The 27,667-nt window shown below is 42.6% G+C and overlaps 1 protein-coding gene across 4 annotated transcripts in view; it reads right to left on the bottom strand.

Annotated features, from left to right (window-relative positions):
* LOC146974433 (connector enhancer of kinase suppressor of ras 2-like) overlaps positions 1–24,034 on the bottom strand; it is a 31,550-nt gene extending 7,516 nt beyond the window's left edge. The window contains exons 1-16 of one of the 4 annotated variants that reach the window (XM_085797757.1): positions 23,520–24,034; positions 18,755–18,918; positions 16,365–16,567; positions 15,221–15,326; positions 14,117–14,158; positions 13,897–14,016; positions 10,984–11,043; positions 10,741–10,809; positions 7,032–7,178; positions 5,352–5,485; positions 3,349–3,551; positions 3,064–3,153; positions 1,971–2,161; positions 1,830–1,878; positions 1,126–1,304; positions 968–1,041 (exon numbers count right to left, since the gene is read on the bottom strand). In XM_085797757.1, coding sequence (XP_085653883.1) covers positions 968–1,041; positions 1,126–1,304; positions 1,830–1,878; positions 1,971–2,161; positions 3,064–3,153; positions 3,349–3,551; positions 5,352–5,485; positions 7,032–7,178; positions 10,741–10,809; positions 10,984–11,043; positions 13,897–14,016; positions 14,117–14,158; positions 15,221–15,326; positions 16,365–16,567; positions 18,755–18,918; positions 23,520–23,583 — 1,895 coding nt within the window. In that variant the 5' untranslated portion in view covers positions 23,584–24,034. The remainder of the gene's footprint in view (positions 1–967; positions 1,042–1,125; positions 1,305–1,829; positions 1,879–1,970; positions 2,162–3,063; positions 3,154–3,348; positions 3,552–5,351; positions 5,486–7,031; positions 7,179–10,740; positions 10,810–10,983; positions 11,044–13,896; positions 14,017–14,116; positions 14,159–15,220; positions 15,327–16,364; positions 16,568–18,754; positions 18,919–23,519) is intronic. The other 3 variants (XM_085797760.1, XM_085797761.1, XM_085797759.1) reach the window with 3 other exon arrangements.
* Between the last annotated feature and the right edge of the window lie 3,633 nt (positions 24,035–27,667).

Genomic DNA, 27,667 nt, shown 5'->3' with positions numbered 1-27,667 from the left:
CAAATGAACTGCTTTTACGGTTGTCTCAGTCAGGTGTCTCACTCTTTAATCACACCATAAACATCCATCCTCCGAATCTCTCTCCATCGCTAAAAAGCATCAATGCATCGATTATAAAACTTATCAATAATAGTGATAATGATAACCCCCCCCCCTCCTTTTCTCCTCTCAGTGTGCAGGTGGTTGGAGGCCGACAGCTGGCCCGCCCTCACTCCACTTTTGTTAGACATGTCTTCCTGCTAAAAAGGAGTTTTTCTTCCCCACTGTCACCAAGTGCTCGCTCGCAGTGGGAACTGTTGGGCTTCTCTCTACAATATTATAAGGTCTTGACCTTTCTCTGTAAAGTGCCTGTGCAGCCGCCCCCGTCTTGACACAGCCCTCAGGTCTGACAGGCACAAATGGGTTGGTGTAGAATTGCCTGAAATGTCATTTACAATGACATCTACACACTTCTTGTTACACTGTGTAGCCTACTGCAGGACAAAGTCACTCTTATACAGCCGCCACCATTCATACTTTGAATGCTGTTTCTTACTGTATATAAGAATAAAAACCTATTATATATATACAGTATATATATAGATATACAGATTTCAATTTTTTATTAGATCCTATATATAAAGCCATAGTTAAATGCACCTGCTGTCCCCCAGTCTGCTCACTAAAATGTTTTTGTTTGTGAGTCACGCATCCTCTGCTGTAAATTGGCTGTTTTGCATACTCACTCGCCAACGATATTAAATATATCTGCTCTTTTTGTCTGCCAGGAACCAGTTTACACAAGACAACCTCAGCAGCATTGTATCCTCATATCATATGCACCATGAAGTCTCTGCTGGTAGCTGTGTGAATTGTATTGTATGTAAGATTTTTGTATTGAGTTTTGTCTAATTTTGAGGCCAAATGAAGAAATAATGCAAATCTATGAAGCTTGATGTTTGGCGTCCAGGTGAAAATCGTTACTCACAACTTCCTCCTGCACTCAGTGGCACGATCGATCTTGAACTCCGGGAGGCTGACGAAGCCCTCCGCCTTCTCGTCCTGCCACAGGACAAAACAGAGTGAGCTCAAAGCACCACATAATGAATAAAATCCAATAAATGCAGTCGAGATGATCTCATTCACCTCCTCATTCATGTACCAGTACAGGCACGTGTCTTTCAGGATGAACCAGTACTTCTTCCACTTCTGCGAAAAATATGTTTTAGCGTCCTTCTTTTTCCACAGCCAGCCCTCGCAGTCGCCCTGACCCAGGTCTCTGCAGGAAATCCGCCGCTTACTGATCGAAGACATGGGGCTTTCAGCTGCAGGTGCCAGCAGGGGGTGGGGGAGAGCAGACAAGGGGGTCAGGAAACACTCCTCATGAAACACCTGCTCATGTTTGAGTTCAAGTCAAACCCCTTAAAGGGATACGCCAACATTGTCTTGCCTCACTCCCGAGTCCATGACAAGCAGATAGACACCATCCTCTCGACTGTGCGTGCAGTAGGGAGATAGAGCCGTATCGCCCGTAATTAGCTTAGCTCAAACGCTTGAAGTGCATAGGTAGTGTTAGCCTGCCTCCTACCCGAGCCGAAATCAGCAGTCAGAAGCTGATTATATCTTAGCTCTAAAGTCTGTTATATAAATATATCACGTTATCGACATTTCAAACATTTTTAGGCGAGAAAGTTTGAGCTAAACTAATTACGGGCGATACGGGCTCTATCTCCCTTGTTACTGCACGCACAGTCAAAAGGATGGTGTCTATCTGCTTGGCATGGACTCGGGAGTGAGGCAAGACGCGGAAAAAAAAATGTTGGCGTATCCCTTTAAACCACTGCTCCTACCTTTAGTCTTCTTCTTCGACCTGGACAGCAGTGAGGATCGCTCAAACACCTGCAATGTGAAACAAAACAGAGTGACGACCTGCTTGTGCTCACGACGAGAAATCGAAAATTTTTTAAAAATCGCAAGCTCACTGGACTGACATGGTAGAGGGATGCAGAGTCAGAGCTGGATGTGGACATGGACACTTCCATCTGGAGGGCGGGGACCAGCGTGTAATGGGTGGGGCTCCCTCCTCGCTCCGTCTTCCTCCTGTTCTGACTCAGGCTGCGTCCCAGCAGGAAGTCCTCTCCTGGCGCTTTATCCTCACTGGCAAAACGCAGTAAGGAATTCTCTGCAAGGACAAAAAAAACAGAGGCGACACACAGTCAGTGACATGAATTTATCCTGTTGAAATACAGTAGCCTACATCATTTCAGTACAAACTCTCTGCACCATTTCAATCCCCTACAGAAGTGGATTTTTTTTTTCTGTTATCACATATTAGCTCTACAATAGTTTATGCAATTAAACTCATATCACTTTGTTGATGTAATCTGCTGTAAAACCAGTCTGCTGCCTGTGATCTCTGGATGCTGACATTTCAAAAGACTTCAACCAAAGTATCTGAAAGGCATTTAAAAAAAAGTCTACAGACAGAGGCAGTTGTCAGGCAGGAAGGCCGCAAAATTTTCAAACACTGTCTCTTGTAGATAAATATAGCACCATCACTTTTTTGAAAAGCCCAAAGGAGCAACGTATCAGCAGCACCCCCCCCACCCCCACCCCTAGGAAACAAACACATCACTCAAGCTTGTCTTTGAGACGGAAATAAAGCAATCCAGTCTCCTCCCACTCCATTTACCACCTAGCTCAACATCCACCGACAAAATGTGAAAATCTCAGAAAAATATATTTCTACCGTTGCCAAAGCAACAGTGTACTTTTTATATCCAAACACAGGGAAACTGCAAAACTGAGAGCAAGGGAGAGGGAGAGAGAGAGAGGGAGAGAGGGGGAAAAAGAGCAGTGATAGATTATGTACATACGCAGGAGAGAGAGACAGGACCTGATATCCAGCATGTTATCAGTTTTGACAGGCCAGCTCATCCTTCTACTTTTTGGCTGGAAGATCTGAGCGGGTGAGGATATAATGAGATATCCACCCACTCACCTCGGTTCCCTCTGTCCCTCTCTGTCCTCCTTCTCTCCGTGCCTCCCTTCCTTTCTCTCCCTCTCCCACTGCCTCCCACTCACCTCTCCGGCTCTCTCTCTTCAGCTTGGCCAGGTCTTCGTTGTCTCCCACCCAGTTGTATTCCACTGGCATCGAGATGGGCCTGAGCCTGCCTGCAGTACAGGGAACGTCAATATTACACAGCTGCTGCCCACACACACGCACACATACACACACATCAAACAGCGGCAGACATCTCAGGAACACCTCAGAAATAAACAGACGTCACATCCACAGGGGCATTGAACTCTTGGCTCTCACAATTACATGAGTGAGTCCACAGACGGGGGGAGGAGGAGGGGTCTTACCATAGGTGGGAGTGCTCCCCCTGCGGACTGACGACACCTCCTGGTTCTGGTCGTACTCATAACAGTACAGTATGGCATCCTCCTCCACCAGAGGAAATCGCCGCCGACACTCCTGGTCCAGGTAGGAGTTTGGTGACTCAGATCCTTCTGCGACGTGGACGTCGGACTGAGGATCTTCATCTGGCAGATTTCCTTTGTCATCTCTGCCATAAGGAAAGGAAGGAAGTCATTTTATTGTCAATTACGATTTGGACCATTATGATAGTAAATAAAAACCAATGCTATAAGAATATACCACAGGGTGAAAGTTTTTACTTAAAGGGATAGTTCAACATTTTGGCAAATTGGCCCACTGCCATAATCCCTATAGTCATAGCAGTAGGTTCGTTACCTTTATTTGTTGGTGCAAGCTATTTTTAGAACGGCGGAGCAGAGCCGCCCGCGAGCTGCTCAGAGCTACGCTACGGAGGCTAATGGGATTTCTTGGTTGCCCTCATCAAACTCATCAAATACACAATCCAACAACTCTGAAACGCTCTGATGGACAAGTTGTGACCTGCACATTCACCACGCTATGAGATAATACGTAACAGAACGTTACGAGACAGAGTTGTTTTAGAGGGAAATTCATGCAAAACAGCTGATGCACGTTCCTGTCGGGGGCAGTTTTTTAACAAGCAGTCTCTGTATTAAAACAATTCTGTCTGGTAACGTTCTGTTATTATCTCATAGCGTGGTGAATGTGCAGGTCACAACTTGTCCACCAGAGCGTTTTGGAGTTGTTGGATTGTGTATTTGATGAGTTTGATGAGGGAAACCAAGAAATCCCATGAGCCTCTGTAGCGTAGCTCTAAGCAGCTCACGGCTCTGCTCCGCCGTTCTAAAAATAGCTTGCACCGACAATTAAAGGTAACAAACCTACTCCTAAAACTATAGGGATTATGGCAATGGGCCAATTTGCCAAAATGTTGAACATGACGTTTTATTTTTTTTACATTAAAGGGATAGCTATAATGTAAACTGTAAAAAAAAAAATAATAATAAAACGTCATGTTTTTAGTCTGAAGGATAGAGCCTGATGTTCTGTGTATTTATTGTTACCCAATAAAAAGACCAAAACCAACAATGTGTTAGTCATTATCAACACTTACTCACTTCTCAAGCCTTTCTGTAGCTCTGGGCTACAGCTCAGTTGTTCCTGCTTATGAAGTTTGTTTGTTTTTGTACAAAATCTCCCAGAATAGTTGGACACATTACTTTTTTAGCAGATATTTATAGATTTTGTTTATATTATTACAGGAACAAATAATGGAAAACATTTGTTTCAACTTCAAATTAATACATTTGAGTATTTACATAAAATAAAGAATTACAGCAGTGTCCCACACGTTAGCAGGATGGCGCAATTGTTGATTTACTGTCAATAAGAAAAATAGAAATGACCATCTTATCCTTTAAGTTTTAATTTTAGCATCTAACAATTTGTGAAAAATGACATTGCATAGGTCAGTGAGGATGAACAGTGCTCTGAACTACCTGTCAGCACCAGTGTGCTAACATGATATATATACCATAGGTTATGATGTACACTGCTGAAAGTCATGATTTTGACCTGATGGAGGTGCTCAAAAAAAAAAAATCAGCAGATAAATACAGTGACCATGACTTATCCCACTGACGGCAATTCAGTATTTCTATCTCTTTATTGTTATCTTTGTTTAACCTTAAGGGTCTCATTTTCAATAGAGATCTGTTTCATCACATAATTACACAGTCTGTATCCACAAGTATCCACTGACAGATGTGATCAATCATTTTCTCTCCTCCTTAAAACACCCCCAATTTACTATTGTTTACATCCATGTTTACACACCACTACCACCACAACTTGTCAATCAGTGTAGAAACATGAGGCTGGTAGCAGGAGTTTGTATCAAGCTGCAAGTTGCACCAAATGCAAACCCCGTAGAAAAGTTCCAGTGTGTGTGCACGTGTGTGTTCACCTGGGAGTGTATGGCTCCGATGGAGGTGGGGGTATGAAGAGGTCCTGCAGAGCACAGCTACTCCTCCTGGACGGAGTGCTTAAAGTGCTGGTGGGTGTGGCGACGCTGCTGCCGGGGCTCTGAGGGAAGATTGGCTGTGTGTGAGTGAGTGATTGTGTGTGTGTGTGTGTATGTACGTGTGATGAGTTATGTGTGAAAGAGAGAGAGAGGAGGAGGCAGACAGACAGAGAGAGAGAGAGAGAGAGGAAAGAAGAAGGAAAGTAACAGTTACAGGGATTGACACATTGAAAATTTGGAGTTCACAGCAGTTCAGTCAGTTAGTCAGTCAGGGGCCGGCTCCATCAGCGCAGACTGTGCTGCTGAGCATCTCGACCGTGAAATGAGCAGTGTACTGTATGTTTCTGATGCTCCAGTTCTAACTGGTGCACACAAGAGGACAGGTTGGTGTGCAGTTGAGTCATCCCTCTCATTCAGGTCAAGGAAAATCTGGTCACAGCCTACATAGTCTGTTAAACACACGACATGATCCCAGTTTATTTATGATAACTTCCAAACTTCCTAAAAGTCAGATTTACTATATAAAAACAGGCTGCGGAAAAACCACCAACTTGAACAGTGGGAGGGACGTAACCCTAACCCAATCACAAGACGCCTGATTTGCAATGATAAAACTTGGATTTATTAAATTAAATTTCTTCAACAATAGAATATACATTTCTCATTGCAAAGACTATGTTAATGTGTTGCGTAACTCGCTGCTGACTAATATCAGAGATGTAATACCAGGGGATCGGCTCCATCATAAACCCATTATGCACGTCAGAGTTACTACAGAACAATTCTTTTCAATATCTTAACAGCTTACCTTGACATGCTTAATTTTATTCTCATCTCAGAGCAGGAATCGTGCTCTTTCTTCCCTTTTTTTTTGTCCTAAATAACGCCGGCAGGGGAGTGAGTACGATTTAGGTGGAAAGAAGAAGAATGTGAGGATGTGACGGGGGAGGAGGCTGAGCAGGACTGTGCTTCAGGGCCTCAGGGGGAGAAAACATTTTCTCTGGCCTGGGACTCAAAGAAAGGCTGAACTACTTTAATACACATCCCTCTCATTTCCACCCAGTCTGGCTCGGCCGCACGATCCTAATAATGTAATTGGTTTGGCTGAAGTAGGACAGCAGATGCCACTTAGAGCGGAGATGTGAACTTGTGAATGAATGATGCTGGAACCTTCAACCAATTAGTCACAAGTTTTTGTTGCAAAAAAGAAAGAGGTGTATTGTGTTAAAACAATACCTGGACAATGCAGTGAAATACCCAAAGCTACAGTGAAAAGGCTCACAGCCAGAAACTGTCTCTTTGAAAATGGTCTACCCGAAATAAAACATTATGAGTTTTACAAAACGAAAGGCTCATCTAGCGCTCTTGTTTTAGAGTTAATGCTATTGTGAAATCCCATTTCACTTTGAACTCTTCTGTTTATTTATTTTTTTATCCTGTCCATTTATAGAATGACCTGGGACTTTGGTGTCTGGCGTCAGGAGTCTGTTGAGTCTTATTTTTAACACGACAGATGCACATAGATACACACACACTTATAAATAACACAGATGTCGTGTTCTCATGGAAAATCAGGACGCAACATAATGTGTGGAGATGAAATGATGAGAGCTGGCGTCAAACCTGCAGAGCCAGAGGTTTCCATCTCATGTTTTTGAGCAGGGCGGGAGTCGAGGTGAGCGTGCTCTGCGGTCGCTTCTTCAGCGTCAGGGTGACACCTGCAGGGTCTCCACGCAACAAGTTCACCAAGTTCTTCAGCTGCCAGCCCACCTGACAAACAACAATAACAGGATAAGGGTTTTCTTTTTTCTCAACACAACAGAAGTTCGGCTGCAGCTGAACTCACCAGCAGGGCCGTTGCTAGGAATTCTGGGGCCCCCTGAAAGAATACTAAAATGGGCCCCTGACTTTTCCACTTTTATTCTTTACGTATTATCATTTTTTATTTAGCCTACTTTTTTTTATGCTAATGCAGCATTACTATGAGTATTAGTCAGGGTCTTATGCAGAATAATTCAGTCATACAAAGATTAGACAACTGGGTTTTTTTTGTTTTTTTTGGGCCCTACTGGGCGCTGGGCCCTAGAATTATCATCACCTTTCTCCCCTATACAACAGCCCTGCTCGCCAGGCCGCTACATCTCATTCAAGGTGCTGCTGTGGTCACCGTTATAATGTTAGAACCTGAGGAGCATCCTGCAGTCTTGGAGGTTCACCCTGATGATCACGTTCAATGCAAAGCTTGATGCCAAAGGGCGTCCGACCTGCACACCCCCTTGTGACACCCATCTGTGGGCGCTGTCATGAAGTGGAAAGCTACAGTGCTGTGAGTGGTGAACAGCTGCATGCCTTGTAAATAGTCTTTAACCCAGTTTTGATGACATTTGGCACAAAGAACATCGCGCCCAGAGAAACATGGTCTGCTGCTGAACCAAATATGCCAGGTCCAGTTTGGGGAGAAAATATCCTCTCTTGCTTGGCTGACTTCACTAAATTTTTAGTACATCTTGTGTACTTCCATGCAGCCAGAGAAAGCTGGGCATTTTTCAGGCTCTGACCTACCAAACACTCTGTACCTTTCTATGTAATTTTTCACCTTGACAGTCTCTACACGGAAAGTCTTCCCTCTCAAAAAGCATTAAAGGAACAGATACAGAGTTTCATTTCATGTTAAAAAGATTGTTTTGCTGTGTCTGGCTAGAAAATGTGTTTATATGAAGCATAAAACACCTGTTTTTTAACATCTTTCAACAATCCACTACTATGCCACCTGAGATTGTCTGCCTCACTTCAAGTATTCTGGTAACATCCTCCTCCATTGTTAAATTTACTGTCCTGCATGAAACCATTTTATGTGTTAGGAGCCCTCCCCATTTATTGACCATTCCTGCACCAGAAATTCAATCTATCATAGCTGCCCGCGGATATTTATTCCCGACATGCTCTCTTTATTTTTTTAAAGCCTTCCAATCTTGGGTCCAAGTAATTTTTCACTTTTTCTCCATCTTATTATACACGTGTCATAACTTTTTCTGAGCTTTTGCCTCAGAGGGTCTCTTTGTCATTTATTTCCTTTGGTCAGTGTTACTCCTTCACATCAAAGTTCAAGTCCAGTTAACACTGGTCTGTGTCTCACAGCTGGACCTCTCCCAGTTGTCCTAATTATAGATCACTGAACTGTTTCAGACGTCTACACTCTTTCCTTGGTGGTATTTTTTTTTATAAATGGTGTTTGTTCTACTGTCTCTCAAGCTTGAAGATGTTTTTTTCTAGCTTTATTTTTAAGCACCTCTCTGGTTTCATAACTTCCTGTGAGCGGAGACAAAGAATCGCGGGCCACAGACACATCTCGTGTTCGATGCACTTATCACCTGGTTCCCTCAAAAGGTTTCTCCTTTCTTCTTAATCACAAGTCAATATAAGAATTAACAGTATTAAAGCTGGTTATGGCCGCCTCTCTGAGTGACAGCACAGTTGTGGATCAGTTGTGGACGTGTCGGCTGAGCTTTCAGATTGACATCCCCTACTTAAGCTGTCAAACTCACTCAGCTGCTGCTCACTTCAGCAGCAGCCACAGCAGGACATCTTCCCTTCACCTCCAACCTCTGCAGCATCCACCACTGAACACTTGTTCCATACCACACACTGATACTCTACCATAGAAAAAAATCTTTCATTGTTTTTATTCCAGCTACTGCAAAAAAAATGTGTGTACTCTGCTGTCAGATGTCAGTCACACTGGAAGTCTGAAAAGCTGCCGCCAATCAAACCGTTACTGAGAGCACAATGTTTTGCGCAAAAATCGTCGCCAGGGTCCTGGTATTGTGCATGCTGCTCAGCCTACTCAGCCATCAATAATGTGATTATTTACACGTGGGGTTTTTCTCTATGACATGTCAAAAATATCTGCAGTGAAAAAGGTTTGTTAGGCCGCTGAGCACTTTTTTTTCGTTCCCTACGAGGAGCATGCGCCGAGTCGACACCTCCCTGCTCTCACTGTTTTCAGCGCTTAACCCTTTATAGGGCACTCATTGAAATACTTTGAAAATAATTGTCATGCTAAATATGACTGTTAGCTGTGTAAATATTTAATGTTATCAAAAGAAAATATAAATATCTCACTTTCGTCTACCTACAACTTTTATAGATCCATTCCACACACATGTTCCCAAGACGAGGTAGGGGAAGGTGACCACGCCCACTTAGGAGACAGGAAGTGTTTACAGTTTCATATCATTGGAGCAGCCTCTGCAGACAACAACAGTGTCCAAAAACAGTCACCTGCCTGATAATGGGTTAACTGCATTTTACAGTGAAAAGACCCGAGGCCACTTTTGCACATATTCTTTTTCAAAATGGCTGCATTCAGTGGGTGAGTTAGTTGACTGACTGAAATGAACCTGACTTGAGCTGTGTAATTATCATATGTCTTGCTGTTTCAGACACGAGTAGCAATTATTTTAGACAAAGGGTGCTATATTTGAATTGTGCACCACAGGAAACTTTGTTGCTCTCATTTCCATTGAGTTGAGTTTATTACAAAAAATCTCAGCAACATGCAGATCGTGCAGTTTAGTGTCGCTGGTAAAAGCTGTGAAAGAATTATTTTTGGCCGATTACACCTCTGCTCATGTTGAGGTTTCCTACGCTGAGAGCAATATAAGGGCTCCAGACTCCCATATTAAAATAAGAAGGATAAACTCGGGATGCCCTGATGGTTAAGACGCTTAAGGCACCAAGCATAAGCAGCACAGTCGTCGGTTTGAGCCAACTATATGGAGGTTTGTTTTATGTTCTATCTTCACTACACCTCTTTAACTTCCTGTTATCCCTCTGCTGTGTGTCTCTAATGACGACAGAAAATGCACCAAAACACAACAGAAAAGGAGGGCAACGATACATTTTCCTGCTAGAACTGGTCAGCAGAGGCCTAATAAGTTACACATCTGTGGCTGCACCGTGGGCGTCTAGGAACTGAGATCACACTGGAAACTGTGGTTTTGGCTCGAAGCAGCAGACGCCCCCTGATCAGCTGAAGAGCTCTTGTGAGCAGGAGATAAGTGAGTGACCCCATGATGAGCAAAGTAACATATCCACATCCTCATGCACTACTTATACGAGACACAAGAGCCTCCACTTAGACAGCAGCAGGTCCAGTGGTGCTGCAGTGCAGTGTAGCTGGATACACATTCACATCATTCAGACTTTGTGCACAAAGTTATGAGTTAAACTTCCAGACTCTCAAATCTGCAGATACCAGATAACAATTTATATATAAAAAACTGCTCATTCGGACAGTAAATAGTGTACAAGAGATAAAATCAGGTCTCACCACTGTCTGATGATTAACCTGGATGACTTCATCTCCAGCGTGGATTTTCTTACAGCGGTCAGCCAGGGACTGATGGAGAGACAGAGACGCAGAGTCAGTGACTGCTCGTTCATTCTACTGTCATGGCAGAGATTGCTGTGATACAATCATAAGTGACACACTGCACTCTACGTATTACAACACAAGTGAGTGAGCAGTGAGGCGAAGCTCCGCATATGTGAACAGAAAAGGTCTTGTACTCACTCCCTCCGTCGTCCCGGTGATTACATGCAAACCATCATACGTTGATTTGATATACATGCCCTGTGGGAACACAGTGGGAATATAAATTGACATTTACATTTGAAACATAAGGCACATTTAACACACCGCATCCTTCTCTCAGCCTCAGCACCACAGCCACTGGCATTAAAGGCCGGGGTCGTAGCATATCCGTGAGTCACGTTTGATTTAATCTGCTTGTTGTGCACTTATCTCACTATTTATTTTAGCTGCAGTGAGAGATGTGACTGTTTTTATATGGAGCTTAGATATATGTAATCAGAAAAAATGTTTAACAACCTGTGGGGGAGGTCCTTAAACATCACATGGGTGTACTTTTCAAAAGATACCCAGCACAGTCTGAATTTATCTTACAAAGTGAGTCCCACTCAAACACTCCTCCAAGCTGACTGAATCAAAGATGGAGGATTATTTATCTGTAAATACTGTTTGTTGCAAAAATTTAAAAAAATAAAAAGCTCAAACTCAGGAGCTCCACTAAAAGGGTCTAAAGTGCACCACGAACACAACACACATAGGCAGACAAACACTCAACACACACACACACCCAGACACACATTCACACACAGCTATGCATGAGTACACATCACACAATCTCACACACATACATGCACACAACAGATACACCAAAGCATCACACCAGTCTTCAAGATGTGCGTAAGAGAGGTTTATTTTTAGGCCACTTGGTCCACTGTTCAGGTTTCGCTGAACGGTTGAGAGAACTTCCATGCCCCCCGCTATTTGTGTGGGGGTGGGGCTCTTACTGTGGCCCCAAGCAGGGCGCTCGTGCCTGAGTGTAGGTCAGCGCCAAGATGGAGACTGTCTTTGGTGCTGATGGACAGACAGCGGGCAGCACAAATAAGTGTTTTCTTTCTCTGCCTAACACGGAATCTGCAGTTTTGTTTCAAAAGTCGGACACGCACACTCTGTTGTTGAATTACAGTTTGCACATTTCAGCTGTTTGTACGTTGCTCAGGTTAACATGCACAACATGCTCGTTTTTTTATGCTGATTTTTATCAGCTGACTCATTTGCCCACCAGCTCAGTAAAAACCCAGTTTCGGGACAGCCACAGACAGTGACCTGCATATGATACAAGACAGTCTTTTTTTTCCCCTCATTGCTCCTACTGTTTTGAAATGTGAAAAAAAAAAATACATACAAAAAATAATAGCAAAGGTTCTGCACCCTGTGTCCCTCCAGACAAACAAACAGGACACTCTGGACAACTGGATGATTACAGTTGAGAGCAAGGACAGTGCAGCAACAAGGACACTGTTTCTGGAGAGAGATGTTTCTGCATTTTTAATGCATGCTTCTGTTTCTGTGAGCACCTGAAATGCAGTTCAGTTCACCTGCAGTGTATCGAGGTTAGGGCTGAAACCTCACAGATGCACACATTAAACCATGTCCAATAAAACCACAGCTCCCTGGGTGGCGTGATACCACTAGAGGCAAATTAGTAAATTAGTTTTTTGTAATGTGATTCAACCAAAAATGTACAATTGGTCTTTCTGGGTCCCAAAAGCCTACATACTGTACTGTATGTAAATTATGAGAATCTAGAAAATAAAACTAAACAACTATATTTCTAAGTTTTTTTTTTAAAGAAATCAGGCAGTGCAGGTTGTTAGTGTATGAGTAACTGATTTAATTGTTTTGACAAAGACTGGGACACATGCTGCGAGATAATTTGCGCATGCCATATTTGAGTCAAACACAGGTCGATATGGTGCTATATGACTCATGTTGCTGTGATTTAATTTCACCAGCACCCAGTGTTTATTAGCAGGTTGCTACTTTACTGTTTTGGCACAGTGGCCTTTTTTTCCTGCGTTCACTTCATCAAACCTGGAAAATAATTTAACATCTTGACAAGAGAGAGCGAGAGAGAGAGAGAGCAGTCTGTGCAGTGTGGTGCTGTAAAGCAACTCCAACACAACAGCTATGCATCACGTAATTGGATGTTTGACTCCATCAGTCCGCAATATCTCAAGAGGTCAGTCTTGATTATTATAATTAGCTACGCGGACCTCCACACTTCACTTTACAGCCTCAAAAAGCAATTATTGTGAACATTTCTTCGTACACTTTGAGTGTTTATTTTTTATGTGGGTAGTGAACCTACCTCAAAGAAACTGTGATGATTGTGGGTAATATATATAGTAATATAGCAATATATATAATATAGTACAGTACAGTACTCATATGTTATGGCAACTGCTCTGTCTCTGTAGTTTATCTAAAATGGGGCAATTTTGTAATCTCAAATTTAATTTCAATACATTACAAGTAACATTTTTCTGTTTTTACACTGAAAACGTTCATTATGTCTTTGGGATTATTAAGGGTTCTTGTTCGTTACCTTTACATGTTTCGATGGCTGTTGATATAAAATGTAAAAGTTAAAAAAGAAAACTTTAATTGTCTGTGACGAACAAGAACCCTTGATTTTTCTGGTTTAACTCTTAATTACTGACTAATCGCTCAGTTAATGCGCGACAGCCGTTAATGGATGACTGTCTAGTTATTTCTGGCAATTACTCTGCAGCCTTTAATTTACCCCAAGTTACATAACTCGTGAGCTAACTTTGTGCTATAAACAAAAGATGAGTGAAATCCTTTGAAAGCAGTGACCTCCTGCCGTCGAATCCTATTTTTACTGACACATCTTTGCCGGTTGTGAATCTCTGAGCTGAACACAAAGACAATGATTACTTCAAGTGCATTTGTTGTTGTCTGCACTGAGGACAGAGCTGCAGACAGCACATGGTCTACTCTCATGATGCGCTGGGTAGGATGACCAATGAGAAAGTCAGCCAACAAAAAAAAAAACAGTGTGATTCAGTAAGTCTTACAGAGGGTTAGTCTTACCAATCCTTCAGTGGATTTTATGTTGGCCAGCTGCACAACCTCCAAATGTGCAGCCTGGGACACCATGGGATCCGAGGACAGAGAGATAATGTGGTCGCACACTCCAGATAGAGTTTTACACTGGGGATGACATATTAAGGACGATTAGGACCAGAAAGTGTCCGCATTATGGCTTCATTTTCATGAGGCATACTGTAGTAGAATAAAGTCAACAACTCACCACATGCAGGATTTTGTTTTCTGTTTCGTACACAGAGCAGTCCTGAGGAACATTCAGAGAGCAGTGTTACCTCAAGAGAACGTGTCAAAATGGAGTTATTATTGGTATTTCTGCTGTAGGTGGATGTAAGCAAAAAAAAACCGAGCTGCTTGGCACCTATAACCCCCAACACTCCCACACAGACATGCACAAACACAAAACAAATGAATCACCAATGCGGAGGCATGTGTCTCTCTCTCTCTCTCTCGCGCTCACTCGCTCACTCACTCTCTGTCTCTCTGCCAGTCTTCCTCTCTCTGCCTTCAAGTCTTTCCTCTTCGTCCTCTTTTACGCCCACTTTTAATTTTTCCCACTTTAACTTGTTACTTAACTCACTATGAAGATTATCCTGCACAGTGATGATGCTAAAAGCTAATAAATATAATTGTTCCCGTTATCCACTGATCTGACTTGGTTCTGCAGATTGTGAGTGTAGTGTGAAATAGACTCGTATTAAAATCATTATTCCCTGTCATGAAGGTCTGACCTGCCTGTGTTTTTTTGTGTATTTCACCTGCAGCTGAATGTGTTACAGTAATGCTGCTTCATATGACTTAAAGCCATGTCCATCATCGTGCATGTCCTCAAAGCACAGACAGTGGTCATTTATAAAACGAGGGCATGTGGGCACACACAGGATGAGGTTCGTTTATTCTCCTCCTGTCTCATTAGCTGACCTGCAGTAGATGAATGTGCATATGTAAATTACGTTTTAACAGTTAAAGGGATTGCAGAATTTCTCACTGCCTGCCTTTACCCCTGATTGAATATGTACATGGATGCAATGTGCGCAAAAATAGGAGCTGTGTTATGACATTAAATGCTTCAGACTTGATGTTTATACAAGGAATTAAAATGAGATGCTGCTTCTCCGTTTCAAGCGTAACACGTTTTCTGAATGTCAGATTTCAAAAACAGATTCCCATATGCTGCCTTTATGCATCAAATACAGAAATCTCTGCAATATATGAAAATACTGAGACAAGGCATAGAGGAGAATGAGTTTGTGTCCAGTGGAGGTATTTTGATCAAAATTTTTGTTATTACACTGTGTGATTTATTTACCTGTTGTACAATTGTCGTGAGCTCAAGACAAAGCTGGATCACGTTGTTTCGGGTCACAGAGTAATCTGCCACTGCAGCAAATGGAGACCTGAAAAAGAAGGAGCACCTGGAATGAACCATTAGATCATTCTTCCTTTGAGACTAAATCACTGGTAAATCTGTGGGAACATCTCCAAACACTCGCTCATGCGCATCAGTGCAACTGCACACACGCAAACATCAGGACACATGAGATTATTTCATTGCAGTCAAAGTTATAGAGTTTTCTGCTAAACATTAATTTAAAGACCAGCACAACCGTAAGTTTATTTAAAAAATATCATAACAGCAAAAGCGTAAACATAGTAAATGAATACTCTATGTGCAAACAAGTCAACAATGATGTATTTGCACAGGTTATTTAATTGTAATTAGAATGAGTGCTGTCGAGTAGCTATGGCTGCCTCTATGGGAAAGGAAACAGCAAATCACTTTGTTATTTCTGTTGAATGTCGCCTGCTTTGAACTTCCAAACTCATCAAACACACACAGTCACACACAGACGCAAACAGACGCAAATACACACAATTGGCACAACCCCACAGAGAAGCAGGGGATAAAGCAACATATAAATAGACTTGCTCAGTGCCTTTTTGCCCACCCTGTCAAAATCTACTTATATAAGGCCTTTACTCATCTTTTCTTGTCAGCTAATTGGTCATGGACATAACATAAAAAAAACAAAACTGGTCTGTAAGTGATAAGAATTGGAGTCTCCACAAAAGAACCAACGCATGGTGCCAGATAAACAAGACAGCCTCATCCTTTGTGAAGCCATGTTTTCTATATTTAATTTGCTGCATTACAACAACAAAACCATTGTGTTTTTTTTGTGTTTTTTTGTTTTTTTAACCAATTTACAATGTTAGGAAAATGTTGACGGATGTATAAAGTATTTACTTCAGGGCTAAAACATGCTCAATGAGCAAAGGAGTAAAATATGAGACGTAATTACTCCATCAATCAATGCTGGTGCTAAAAATAAACTACAAAAACTAAAGGGAACTCTGTCTTTGTGCATGAGTGTGTGCACGTGAACATGTAAGCACACAGGCATTTGGACATGTTTATATGTATTACAAGTGCAGCTTTTTGCAAATCTCACCTGTCCAGCCAGGCCAGCAGGCTTTTGGCTGCAGCGATCAGGTCCACCACAGAGGTAAGAAAGTCGTTGGGTAGTTTACGGGTGGCTCGGCCGTCGTAATGGCCGCTGCGCCGCCTGCCTGTGATGAAGTTCTGCAGGTTCTTGGCAGATGCGTTCAGCTTGTGAGAAAGAGTCTTGAGATTCTCCGTCTCCAGCCCGTAATTCTGGAGGAGAGAGGAAAGTAAATCCGCCGTGTTTGACCAGTTTGTCAGTGTTTGTTTTAACTGTGAGCCTTTCCAAAAAGATTCTCTGCAATGCAATTGTTGTTGTGGAAAAAAAAAAGACCACTGGCAGGCCAGCCACCTTGTCACACCACCAAAAGATGCTGCTTATACGATGAACATGTGAGGAATCAAACCAGTGACCCATCTGCCCGGCCCCGCTCTCCTCCAGCTGTCACTTTGCATGTGTAGGGACAGCAGAACACTCATTACCCCCCGTACGCCAAACTGCACGTGCGGGCCTGTGGGCGTCTGAGTTTCTTGGGAGGAGAGAGCGCGGCAGGAGGGCCGCTAATCATATTTAATACAGCAGAGCCTGAGAGACTTAAAACTAAATCCCAGTTACGTAAGAAGCTTTGAGGCTGAAGCATTGCCCCCCGTGCGGCAATGCAGGATGAGAGGACTTTAGATTCAGATTGCATCTGTGACCTCAGTCCAGTAAATCTCCATCCAGTCTCACTGTGTGTCTCTTGAGCCAACACATACCCGTCCTCATCTCTGTTCCGTCCTCTCGCCTTCACTCCTTGTTTTCATCAATTTTTTCACAACTTCTCCTTTTATGCTCCCCTCGCTCTACCAGCCCAGCGTGTCACACCTTTGACGCTGCTTTAGACTTCCAGCAAATTACTACTTAATGCCGTGTATCATTAGACTGCTCCATTGATTGTCCTTTTAGTGCACAAATAAAAGAAGGATTTGAAAAGGAGAGGAAAATTACAGCATCTTAAGAAATGGTTCAGCAGGGTGCTACACACAGCTGTCACCCACACAACATAATTCTTATTCTGAAGAGAGTTTCATTAGTTTACGTTTACGTAGAAATTCAATTAAAGTGAACTTGTCAAAAGCTGTGAGGAAGAAAATTGCTCCTAAAGTTACTGATAAGTTCTCATGTTTCTTCTACCATGTAGATGTGGAGTCCATGCTTTGTTCATGACATTAATTGGGAACAAATTATAAATACAAAATATAAAAAACTATTTAACGATTAATACTCTGAATCCATTTTTAAGCATAACTTTTAATATCTTGGATGTGCTCCCTCTCTCATAACTTTGTGGTTTTGATTGGTTGTACAAGATAAGCTACTTATCTTGTTCAACCAAAAGTTTTTGCCTTCTTTTCTTACACTTTATGCTCAAAACAATTATTTGCTTGGTACACAAAATAATCTGAAAATTACCCAACAGTGAAAACAATCTTTATGTGCAGGCCAAAATAAACTGAGATATGAGTTTTGTGTGTTAATAATAGGTCCCAGATCCCAAACCACAGCGTAGACACCGATAGATAACTGCAGATTTTAAACATTAACATGTTTTAAGATGCAGCATTTATGAAGAAAAAAGACTAAAATGAAAAGGAGAAAACACAATATTCCCTAACAAAACGATGTCCTTTCTGTCTAAACTGATCGTGTAACCTTCATCTGTGAAGAACTACTCGGGACAGGTCAGTGCACTGGCATGAGGAGGAGTGAGTGTTACAGACTTAATTTGATGCTCCAACTCCTTCGGCAGCAGCACTTTAGTCCAATCAGCAGAGCAGCAGTCCATCATGCTGACACATGCAAAACTTGTGTTTCTGAGACCAAGTGCAAAAATCACTTTCGGAGGAGGCTGTAATCCATGTCAGCGCTAATGACAGCTGTAAGATTTTGCCTGTGGAGGATATTTTGGCCAGATTATTAACTCTGCTAGACTTGCTGTGATGTTTTTGAGGCCCAAAGCAGTTTCAAGCAGTGAAGTCTAAACCCCTCAGCGATTTATGCAAAAAGAATATTGAGTTTATTCTGATAAATCAAACAAAAATGTGATTATACCTGTAATAACTGGGATTGTTAACTGATAAGCAGAATTCATGGATGATGACTTTATGCAAAAATACAGTTAACACATCATAACAACCAGCTGAAATCACACATATCAAAACTGTGAATTTTGTCAAGACTAAAAAAAACAACCTAATTTTCTAGCTTCAATCACAACAACCACTAAACTGTGTGATAAGCTGAGGAGGAACCGAACATGCGCCACAAAAACGAAAACTTAATTCGACCGCAGCGGTCCGTGACTCTTTCAAGTAACAGTACAAAGAAGTGGGAAGACAGCGTGGGAAGCTTGGACTCACCAGAGCGCAGAGTAAGTCCACAGCCTCCAGTATAAGCTCCTGGTGTCCGATTCTGGACACTCCCAAATCCTCCAGCTCCTGGTGGGTGATACGCAGCAGCTGGTCCCCCCCTACTTTCTCCTTCTCGAAGGTCTTGATGTACTGCTGCAGGCAGTCGTCCAGGCCTGAGGGAACCCAACAGGATGACAGGAAAACTTTCAGCACAGCACGACAAGGTGAACAGTTTGTTCGCTGGTAGCAGCAGGCTTTCTGATTTCTTGTGAAAACCTACATTCGCATTATGTTTTCAAATAGAGCTCGGTATCAATGCCCTTGCCAGAATCAGTGCTATAAAATCTGTAAGGCGTGTGAACACAGGTTGTGTACGACTGTGTCCTGTGAAACAATTGGTGTCAGACGAAGAAATCTGACAGATTCCTCCTCATCAACAACAATCCCAAGGTGCATTTTCAGCAATAAACTAGAAAAAGCTTTCAACTAAAAAGCAGCGATGTGTCTGCGCTCGGCTCGTTTTACATCTCTCACTGCTGTAGCAGGTGTGAAATCTTCCATTGAGGCAGTTGATGAAGTGCAGCACAATAAAACAAACTGCCTGGCTCTGCAGCTCCTGTCTGCATCAAAGGGCTTTCGCCTCATAAGGTGAGTCTCATCGCTGGACACTGGTGTTAGTGCATTTATCAGCAGCAGAAACTCAAAGACAAAAGACATAAAAACACACTAGATCCACCTAAATGACAACTCTCTGACGTAACATGTATCTGTGGTGCCCTAATTATGTAGAATTAAACTGAAACCAGAAACAGTGGATGGTGTTACAACAGCAAACAGATGATTTCATTTGCCCTGCAAGATGACAGATCACAGTTTCTCGTCTCTCAGTTTTATCCACTAAAAAAACTAAAGTGTATTTTTATATATGTCATAGCTGAATGTCAGTAGAAAGTGCTCTGCATGCTAACTGACCGTCCTTTTACCAGTGGGGACAGAGAGAGTAGCCTTTGTAGGGCTTTCTTCTATACACTCCACTCGGTCTGTTTCCATTTTCTCAGTGAGAGGGGGACACACACACACACACACACACACTGACAACTCTGTGCTCATCTTGTCTTTTCATCGCTGTGGACCAATCATACACATGTGACTCAGTGCTGTGTGCCTAAACCTGATCAGGCATTCACATTGGGTTTAGCTGGCAGTTCAACGGTGGAGAGGAAAACATAGGGAGGTTCAATGGTTTTGCATAAAATTTAAAGGCTTAACTAATCAGCCTCTTTACCGAGTTAATTGAGACTCATTACGTCAATGAAGTATTCCCCGTGTTGTCATAGGAACCACGAAGCAGGATTTTGGCAGGGATTCTCCCGCAGGACAGAATAAAGAAATAAGTGAGGAGGGGACTCGAAGATGCTTTCCAAAAAAGTGACTGCGTGGTAGCACGAGACCCCTCGGCTAACGTAGCTGCCCATTTCATTAGCAACAATTTAAGATTTTAAATGTCACCGTCAAGCATCATGTGTTGCTACTTTGAAGGATGCTGTTTAAAAAAGAAAGAAAGTTGTTATTAAATTGAAACGAGAGAGTTGAGTCCCCCCACATCAAAGAGAAGTGAGATTATTTCAAGACACATTTATTTTTAGAGCCTATTCAAAAACAACACAAGCTCAAAGTGCTCGACAGAATATGATCAATAAACGCCCAGGCAGTCAAATCTGAATAAAAGACTGAAAACAAAGCAGCTGCATGACACAGAGCAACACAATAACAAACACAGTGAAAGGCACTGAGAAAAAAAACCCCACAAACATCAAGTGGATCCATACACAGGAATAAATGTAGATTTTTAGCCCTGTACTTTAAGCAAACAGTGGATCTGATAAAGAGGGAGATTCTGCTCCAGCCGCAGAGTCCTGTCACCACTGAGTGTAGATTACTTTGAGATTACTGCTCATGAATGCTGAAGTTTGGTGGTTTTAACTGAACCGCCGCTGTATCTTGTGATATGACTCTCCACTTCAGAGAGCAGTATGGCCACAGACGTCCCCCTCCTCTGTAGATGGAGAATACTTTGCTGATTGCACTGAGTACTAATCTCCACTGCATCAATTTTTCCTGCCCATTTCATTCAGGGGTCAGATTTCAGGCGCGCTGAGGAGAAATTAAAAGCACAGCGCTGACACGTCCTGATCTCCGTTCCAGATAATCCTCTGATAATGTGAGGTAAGAGAGATATCTAAGGCTGTTAGCGTTGTTGTAATGGATTTGTGTTAATCTGACTTGTCATTGATCACTCTCGGTGTGTATGTGTGTGTGTGTGTGTCACAGACGAGGAGAGCGTGGGTGTGCAAGAAAAACCGAGAGCGCATAGATAAAACTGATACACTTCACGAAACATGAATTATACTAATGCGGACTGTCAGGAAGACTAAAGAGATTATACTAAGCCTGCATTAGGTCTGCGCCTCGAAAACACGCAGACAATTAATAATAACAAGTCTGAAAATGGACAAATCGTCATGTTTGCACTTGTTGAGAACACATTTTTCAGTCAAAGCCGGAACTCTTTCCTCTTTTGTGATGAGGATCTCTTCCTTAAAGCGGCTTTGTCACAGCTGCGAATAAAGCGCCTTCCTCACACAAAACACTACCGGGGAGGGGTGCAGAGCGGGATTGTGGGAAGGTCACGGGGTGCCCCTATTTGGCCTCCAGTGACATCACAGAGCCGTATGCTAATAATGGAGCTGTGAATGCGAAACTACAAAATGCTGCCATTCCTCAGGAGCTGAGAATGGATGTGAGACAAGAATTAAACCCCCTCCTCCCTCTCTCCCTCCCTGTGTCTCTCAGTGCCACTCTGCCCCTCACTTTAAATTACCATTACTGGGCTCTGGGCACAGGAATCGTCTCTGCTCCACTTGTCAGATGTGGGACACTGAAGTGCCCGTGCTCATACCCCGTCTCCACTTCTTGCTCCCTACGTTTCTCAGCCTATTTACAGATCTGCTCACATCTCGTTTTAACTGTTGTGGTCTTTCTGTCTTTGCCTTTCTCCACATCCTCTCATCTCTGAGCCCGTTGTCTGCATCAATCCTCCGTGAATTCCTCTATACATTTGCATTTTGTGTCTCTTCAGCGAGGCAGCGCAGGCAGAAAGAAAAAAAAACACCCTGTTTAAAAAGCAGCTTTAGATTCAGGTACAATTTATAACACAACTCATACAGAGAGAGGTCTCTCATCATCACATTATGTCTGAGCCAGCAGAAAGAGGCCTACAGGCTCAGAATTATGACTAAGTGTGTGTGGGTGTGGGCGTGTGTGTGTGTGTGCGCGCGCGTCTGTGTGTGTGTGTGTTGGTCTTGAGGCGGGAAAGATGTATGTATGCATGTGTACGTTTCATCTGGAGCATCTCTGAAGGGCTGCGGCCTGACACGTGAGCACGTGGCTCTGCAAAACAACACACAACACAACACTGAAACAATTACAGCGCTGGTGCACAGACAGGCGAGGGTAGCTCCCCTACTACTGCCTGCAACATCTCCTCCTACGTCTTGTGCATCTCTGAGAGTAACAGGCTGCCTGTGGCGATCAGTTTCAAATGCAAACAGACTAAAAGCAGCATGACAGTGCGCCATCAGCGCCACCAACGTCTCCTGATAGGCCTGTGTGGGCTACTTCCACCAAGTCTGTGGAGACAGTTTTTTTTTTTCCTCTGAGGAACTTCTCACCCTCAACACAGCTACCGAAACCTATGAATCATTGATTCGTTCTAACAGCTGTACATTAATATATTCAACTTAGCAGTTTCACTGAATGCCCAGACCCTCATTAATTAGAGCACAAACATTGGGCTACTTTCTCTCTCTCTCCACCACAGCTCCTGGCCTGCAGAAAGCTTCACCATCAGACTGAACCCTCTCACTTCCTGTGTGTCTGTGTGTGCTTGTGTGTGTAATTGAAAATCATTATTCTGCTGAATGTTTCCCAAATTTGCAGTGAGGGTCTACTTTACAACTAAATGCCCATGTGTCTGAATCAGTGTTTGATTTAAGAGCTCACATATTACTGCTTTTAAATAGTAAGGGCTGAGCCTGATGTTTCAGACACCAAGAGGCTTTAAAAACTGTTTAATCTAGTCTCAGGCCTACACCAGGCTCCTCTAAGTCAGCTGTGACTTCTTAATGACTTGGAGCATCTGTGGATCAACATTATTGGCACAGATGGCTCCTATAAAGCTCTGGTGCTGCACTACAGTGATAGTTCCTATATCGCACGCACACGTGAGGCTTCAAGCTCTCAGATTCTCCCCGGATCCAGTGAGAAGGGTTAATTATTTGTGTGTAATTACTGGATCTCCGCTGTGTTTCCCAGCCTCCTGCGAGGCAGCCCCCCCGTTAACAATAACCGCCACAGGACACAATAGAGGTTTAAAAGCGTATTGTGCCACTAAGAGTGCGTTAGGCTCTGGAGAACATGTTGGTCTTTGAGGACAAGTCGTCTCCACATTGTAAATGCGTAGGGAGGAAAAAAAAAATCGATGATGAAATGATTTGATGCTGTGATTAAAAGCCTCGTAGAAGGCGCACGCCGAGGCGGCGGAAGCCCGAGGCTCAGCAGGTGTTTTGTTCTCTTGTGGCATCTCGGGTGAATCTTTGTGGAGACGCAGCGCAACACTGTAGTTTGATTGCAACACAGCAGTTTTTTCTTTTTTCTTTTTGGTTATTTCTACTTGTAGCTATTAATATTACAAGGCTTCAGCATCGCGCCTTACCTTTCATCCAGTCCACCACCTGATTGGAGCTCCACTTGCTCACAGGCTCCATAACCAGTGCCATGGTAGAAGTTTGTCTTGTTCACGCTTGACAAAAGAAAAACACTCCCAACAATCCCACTCCTGCCTTCAAAGGATGAAGGGGGGAAGACAATAAAGAATATTTAAAGAAAAAAATAAAATAAAATCATAAAAATAAATTCAAGGGCTCTGCGTGTTCTTCTCTGCTGGGTTTGGGTGTTTACAAACATAAAGAGGCAGGTCCAGAAGGTCCAAAATGTCGCTTTGAGGAGCCCGAGTGCAGCCCAGCGGACTTGTGCACATTCCTGTGCTGTTTGCTCGCTTCACAGAGGCTCTTTCACTTGTCATTCACGTCAGGCTCAGGGCTGCTGGTGGTGGTGGGTCGCTGCTGCCCGACCCCCCTTCCAAAATACACCGGAGTAGCATCCACAGCTCAGGAGGACAACGCACAGACTGTCGGTCATACTGGTGTCTGGAAAGGTTGGGCTCGCTCTGAGCATCCTCCCTCATACACAGACATGGAGTCATAGTCCTCATCGCGCACTGGGGTATGGCGGGTGATTGATGCCACCAGGCGGCAGCGGGAGGCTGAGGAGGACAGGAGGATTAGTGGCAGTGATTTTGTGGAGAATAAGTGGGGAATTGAACCACAAGTACTTTACTTATGTGACTGCACATTGAACTGTAATTCAAAAGATAAGAGTTAACTTTTTCTGTGTTCATTTGTTTATTTTAACAAATGGAAATAACATAGCTTTATAATCTAATAGTATTCCTGTAATTATCCCAGTTGTTACACATTACTTACTATGTCACAACTTCAATGGGTGACAATAGGGATGAAAGTATAATTTTGTTTGATAATTCGTACAACTTTTATTTTAAACCGGGATTTTATTTAGGAAGGCTATTTATCTTATTTATAATGTAGCATAGAATATGATGAATGAAAAGGTCCTAGACACACAAAACAACAACCACGTTGAGCTTATATAGCCAAGCTTCTTTACCTATGGGTTACTATATATATTTAATAAAACAATAGCCTAAACGGGACAGGAGACCACCTCCGCCTTTAAATAGGGGGTGTACTGAGGCCGTCTTCCAGGCAGATGGAAGTTCAGCTGACTGTATGGATAAGTTGCAAAGGTAGGTGATGGGTTCTGCAATAATAGGGGCTGCAACTTTAAGAAAAAAGGGGTCCAGACCGTCCGGCCCAGGTGGTTTTTTGGGGTCAAGCTTGCTCAGGGTTTCAAAAACCTCCCTCACAGAGACATCCTGCAGGGAGAAGCTGTGGGCGGGGACTAGGTCAGGAGAGCTCAGAGGAGAGAGGTTGGGGGAGGGGTCCTGAGGTGTTACAGAAACAGGTGGAGTGGAAATTTGAACAAAATGCTCCATGTCCACTTTTATCTTTCTAACCTGCGTGAGACACATCTACAAAACAAAACCCCAGTGGAAAAACCCGCCAACCTCACCCCTACGGCAACTCAGAGGGACGCAGCTCCTTGTAACATATAAACACAAAATATTCTGTTACACTTAGGCTAGCCCAGTAATTAAAGTATTAAAATGTAGGTGTACGGATCAGCTAAAAGTGACATCTATACGTAAAATGTGACATAATTAAATATTTAAACTGCCCTTTGTATATGAATGAAGGTTTTATAGTATTTTTTCAAATTGTTCAGTGTTAACATCTGAATTTATTTCATTGCAGCAATATGAACACATCAAAAGCCACTTATAAATGCTGTGACAAAGGGACCTCCCCCTCTCCTCCCTGTCCCTGTGGCACTGATCACCCCTCATACTCCTGCCGTCTTTGTCGCTGCTCACGCCTCCATCACACAAAGCGCAGTGTAGTGGAAACTCGTCAATGTCTCGGTCACCGAGATGAGGATGCTGCCAATACCCTCTTTGGATTTCTTTATCTAACCTACTGGTAAACAGCTTCGGAGTTTAAGTCTTTATTCACTGTGCGAGCAATACTGCGCACTTTTCCTTTCTACGTGTTACCCCACTATTCTGTGTTTTTCTTAACGTGTGTTTAATTGGGCTAAGTTTTGTAAGGCAGGCCCAGAAAACTCTTTCCTTCAGTAGCATAACTAACAGCTATCTGACAAATAACGATTTAAAAAGTGTTAGGCTATTATAACCCGTTCAATTTACTCGGGAACAAATCAATAAGCTGACCACCTCAAAATGATGAACTCCTCAGAGAGACAGAGCAACAAAAACAAGAGACATGCCCTGCCCATAATAAACAAGCAGGGGCCAATGCAACAGAAACCCCTACAGTGTTAGTGCTCAAGATGATCAATAATCATGAATAAAGCCATACAGTGTGAAGCTGGATTTGTTTTCACTTAGAAACAACAAATGACAATATAATTAACAATAATAATTAGGAAAAATGCAGCTGTTACACCAGCTGTAGAGCTTTATAAAAAAAAAAAAAAAAAACTGTATGAATCATATTTTGCAGCAGCTATACAAAATTACAGCACAGCATGCAGTGAATTGCATAAACATGCTAAAACATATAGTTTGTTCATAATATTTAACACACAATGGTCCACATTACAACTGAAAAGACTGTGATTAAATCTAACTATCTTTATGGCAGTCCTAATTATAAAGGCTGACAAAGAAAAACTATGGTATGTTGGTAACACAGGGGGGTAGTTTTGTATATGGACAATATATGTATTTGAGTGTGAAATCACATTAGATCATGCTCCCAGAGGCTACATCTTCCAGGTGACTAATTTAGGCGTGCCGGCCTCTGATTGGCCGAGAGGTGACTATCTGGAGCCTCATGCACCAGCTGACCGAGGAGGGAGGAGGCCGGAGTGGATCAGTGTATTGACAACGGTCAGTTATCAGTGTCAGTCCAGACCTCAAGCACTGGCAAAAATGTTGTAACTCATCCGACTATCTCCTCTGCTGCCAATGTGTTTTCTATGCCAACGTGTCTTGTACTTTGTAGATATCATGCCTCCAAAAAAAGAAACACCTGAGCTTCTTCACCATCCGGGACATAAGTAAATTAACTAACTAACTAACACAGCTACATATAGATTTAGAATGAAAACTTAACTTAACCAACCTTGCATTGGTGAACTGTTAACACTGATGCATCATTAGCCTACTGTGGTTTTAAATGTGTGAGGAGGGGGGAATTCAACATCAGGGCAACACTGGATGAAAACATTTTTTTTTCTATCTTTGTTTCCTACTTTAAATGTCAATTATTTTGGATCTTATTGTAAAAAATTATCATACCATCATCATGTTGAGCCCTACACATTTGTTGTAGTTTATAGGCAACAGGTTTTAAGAAGGAAGAAGACGTGGCAGAGAAAAGATATGATTTTGGTTTATTTTCTAGTGTTATTATTATTTTAACACTGATGCAACTGTGAATATTGTGAAACACTGTGAAAAATCAGGCAGCACAGCTGGCACCGCACACACCAGGCCTAATAAAGGACCAAAATGACTTGAGCAGTTTACAGTAAAATCATTTTACCATTATGGAAATAATCATTAAATGCTGCACTACACTTCAGAAATCATATTGTGCATTTTCTCCACCATATTTAACGTTAGCAGTGAAGCCCACTGTTGTTGTCCCCGAGGTAGCCTAAACCTCTGCTAGCTAGCCTACTCCATGTAACTAAATATGTACTAAAACATTGAGTAGGTTTGCTTCATTAAAAACAAGTAAAAACTGCATTGTGATGCAAATTGTCATTGCTGAAAACAGGGTTGTCAAGGTGTTACACTTGACCCCACCCTAGCAGCTAGCATAAACCCCAATGTGCTAGCTACTAGTAGAAGGCAATGAATCAGATGACACTCATTTAGGCTGTTAGCTAAGACATCAGGCATCAAAATGATATAACATGAGGTTCATTGCCTCAAGAACTCAGGACACCAGTTAAAATATACAGCGATTTTGAAAAATTACTTTCTTACCCCAAAAACAGTGTTTTTCCTGATAAAACCTGATGGGGATCTAATGAGCTGATTTCATCCAGGTAGGCAGAGGACCATAGTGAGCATGTGCAGAGTGAATATCATGACTTTAGCTTGTTTCTGACTGGGTGAAAGTGAGGTGTTAC

Source organism: Trachurus japonicus, chromosome 14 (genome assembly GCF_045865225.1).
Source record: "Trachurus japonicus isolate A0001 chromosome 14, Traja_1.0".
NCBI lineage: Eukaryota > Metazoa > Chordata > Actinopteri > Carangiformes > Carangidae > Trachurus > Trachurus japonicus.
The sequence above is the reverse complement of the archived record's forward strand: the minus strand, read 5'-3'. Positions and strand labels throughout refer to the sequence as shown.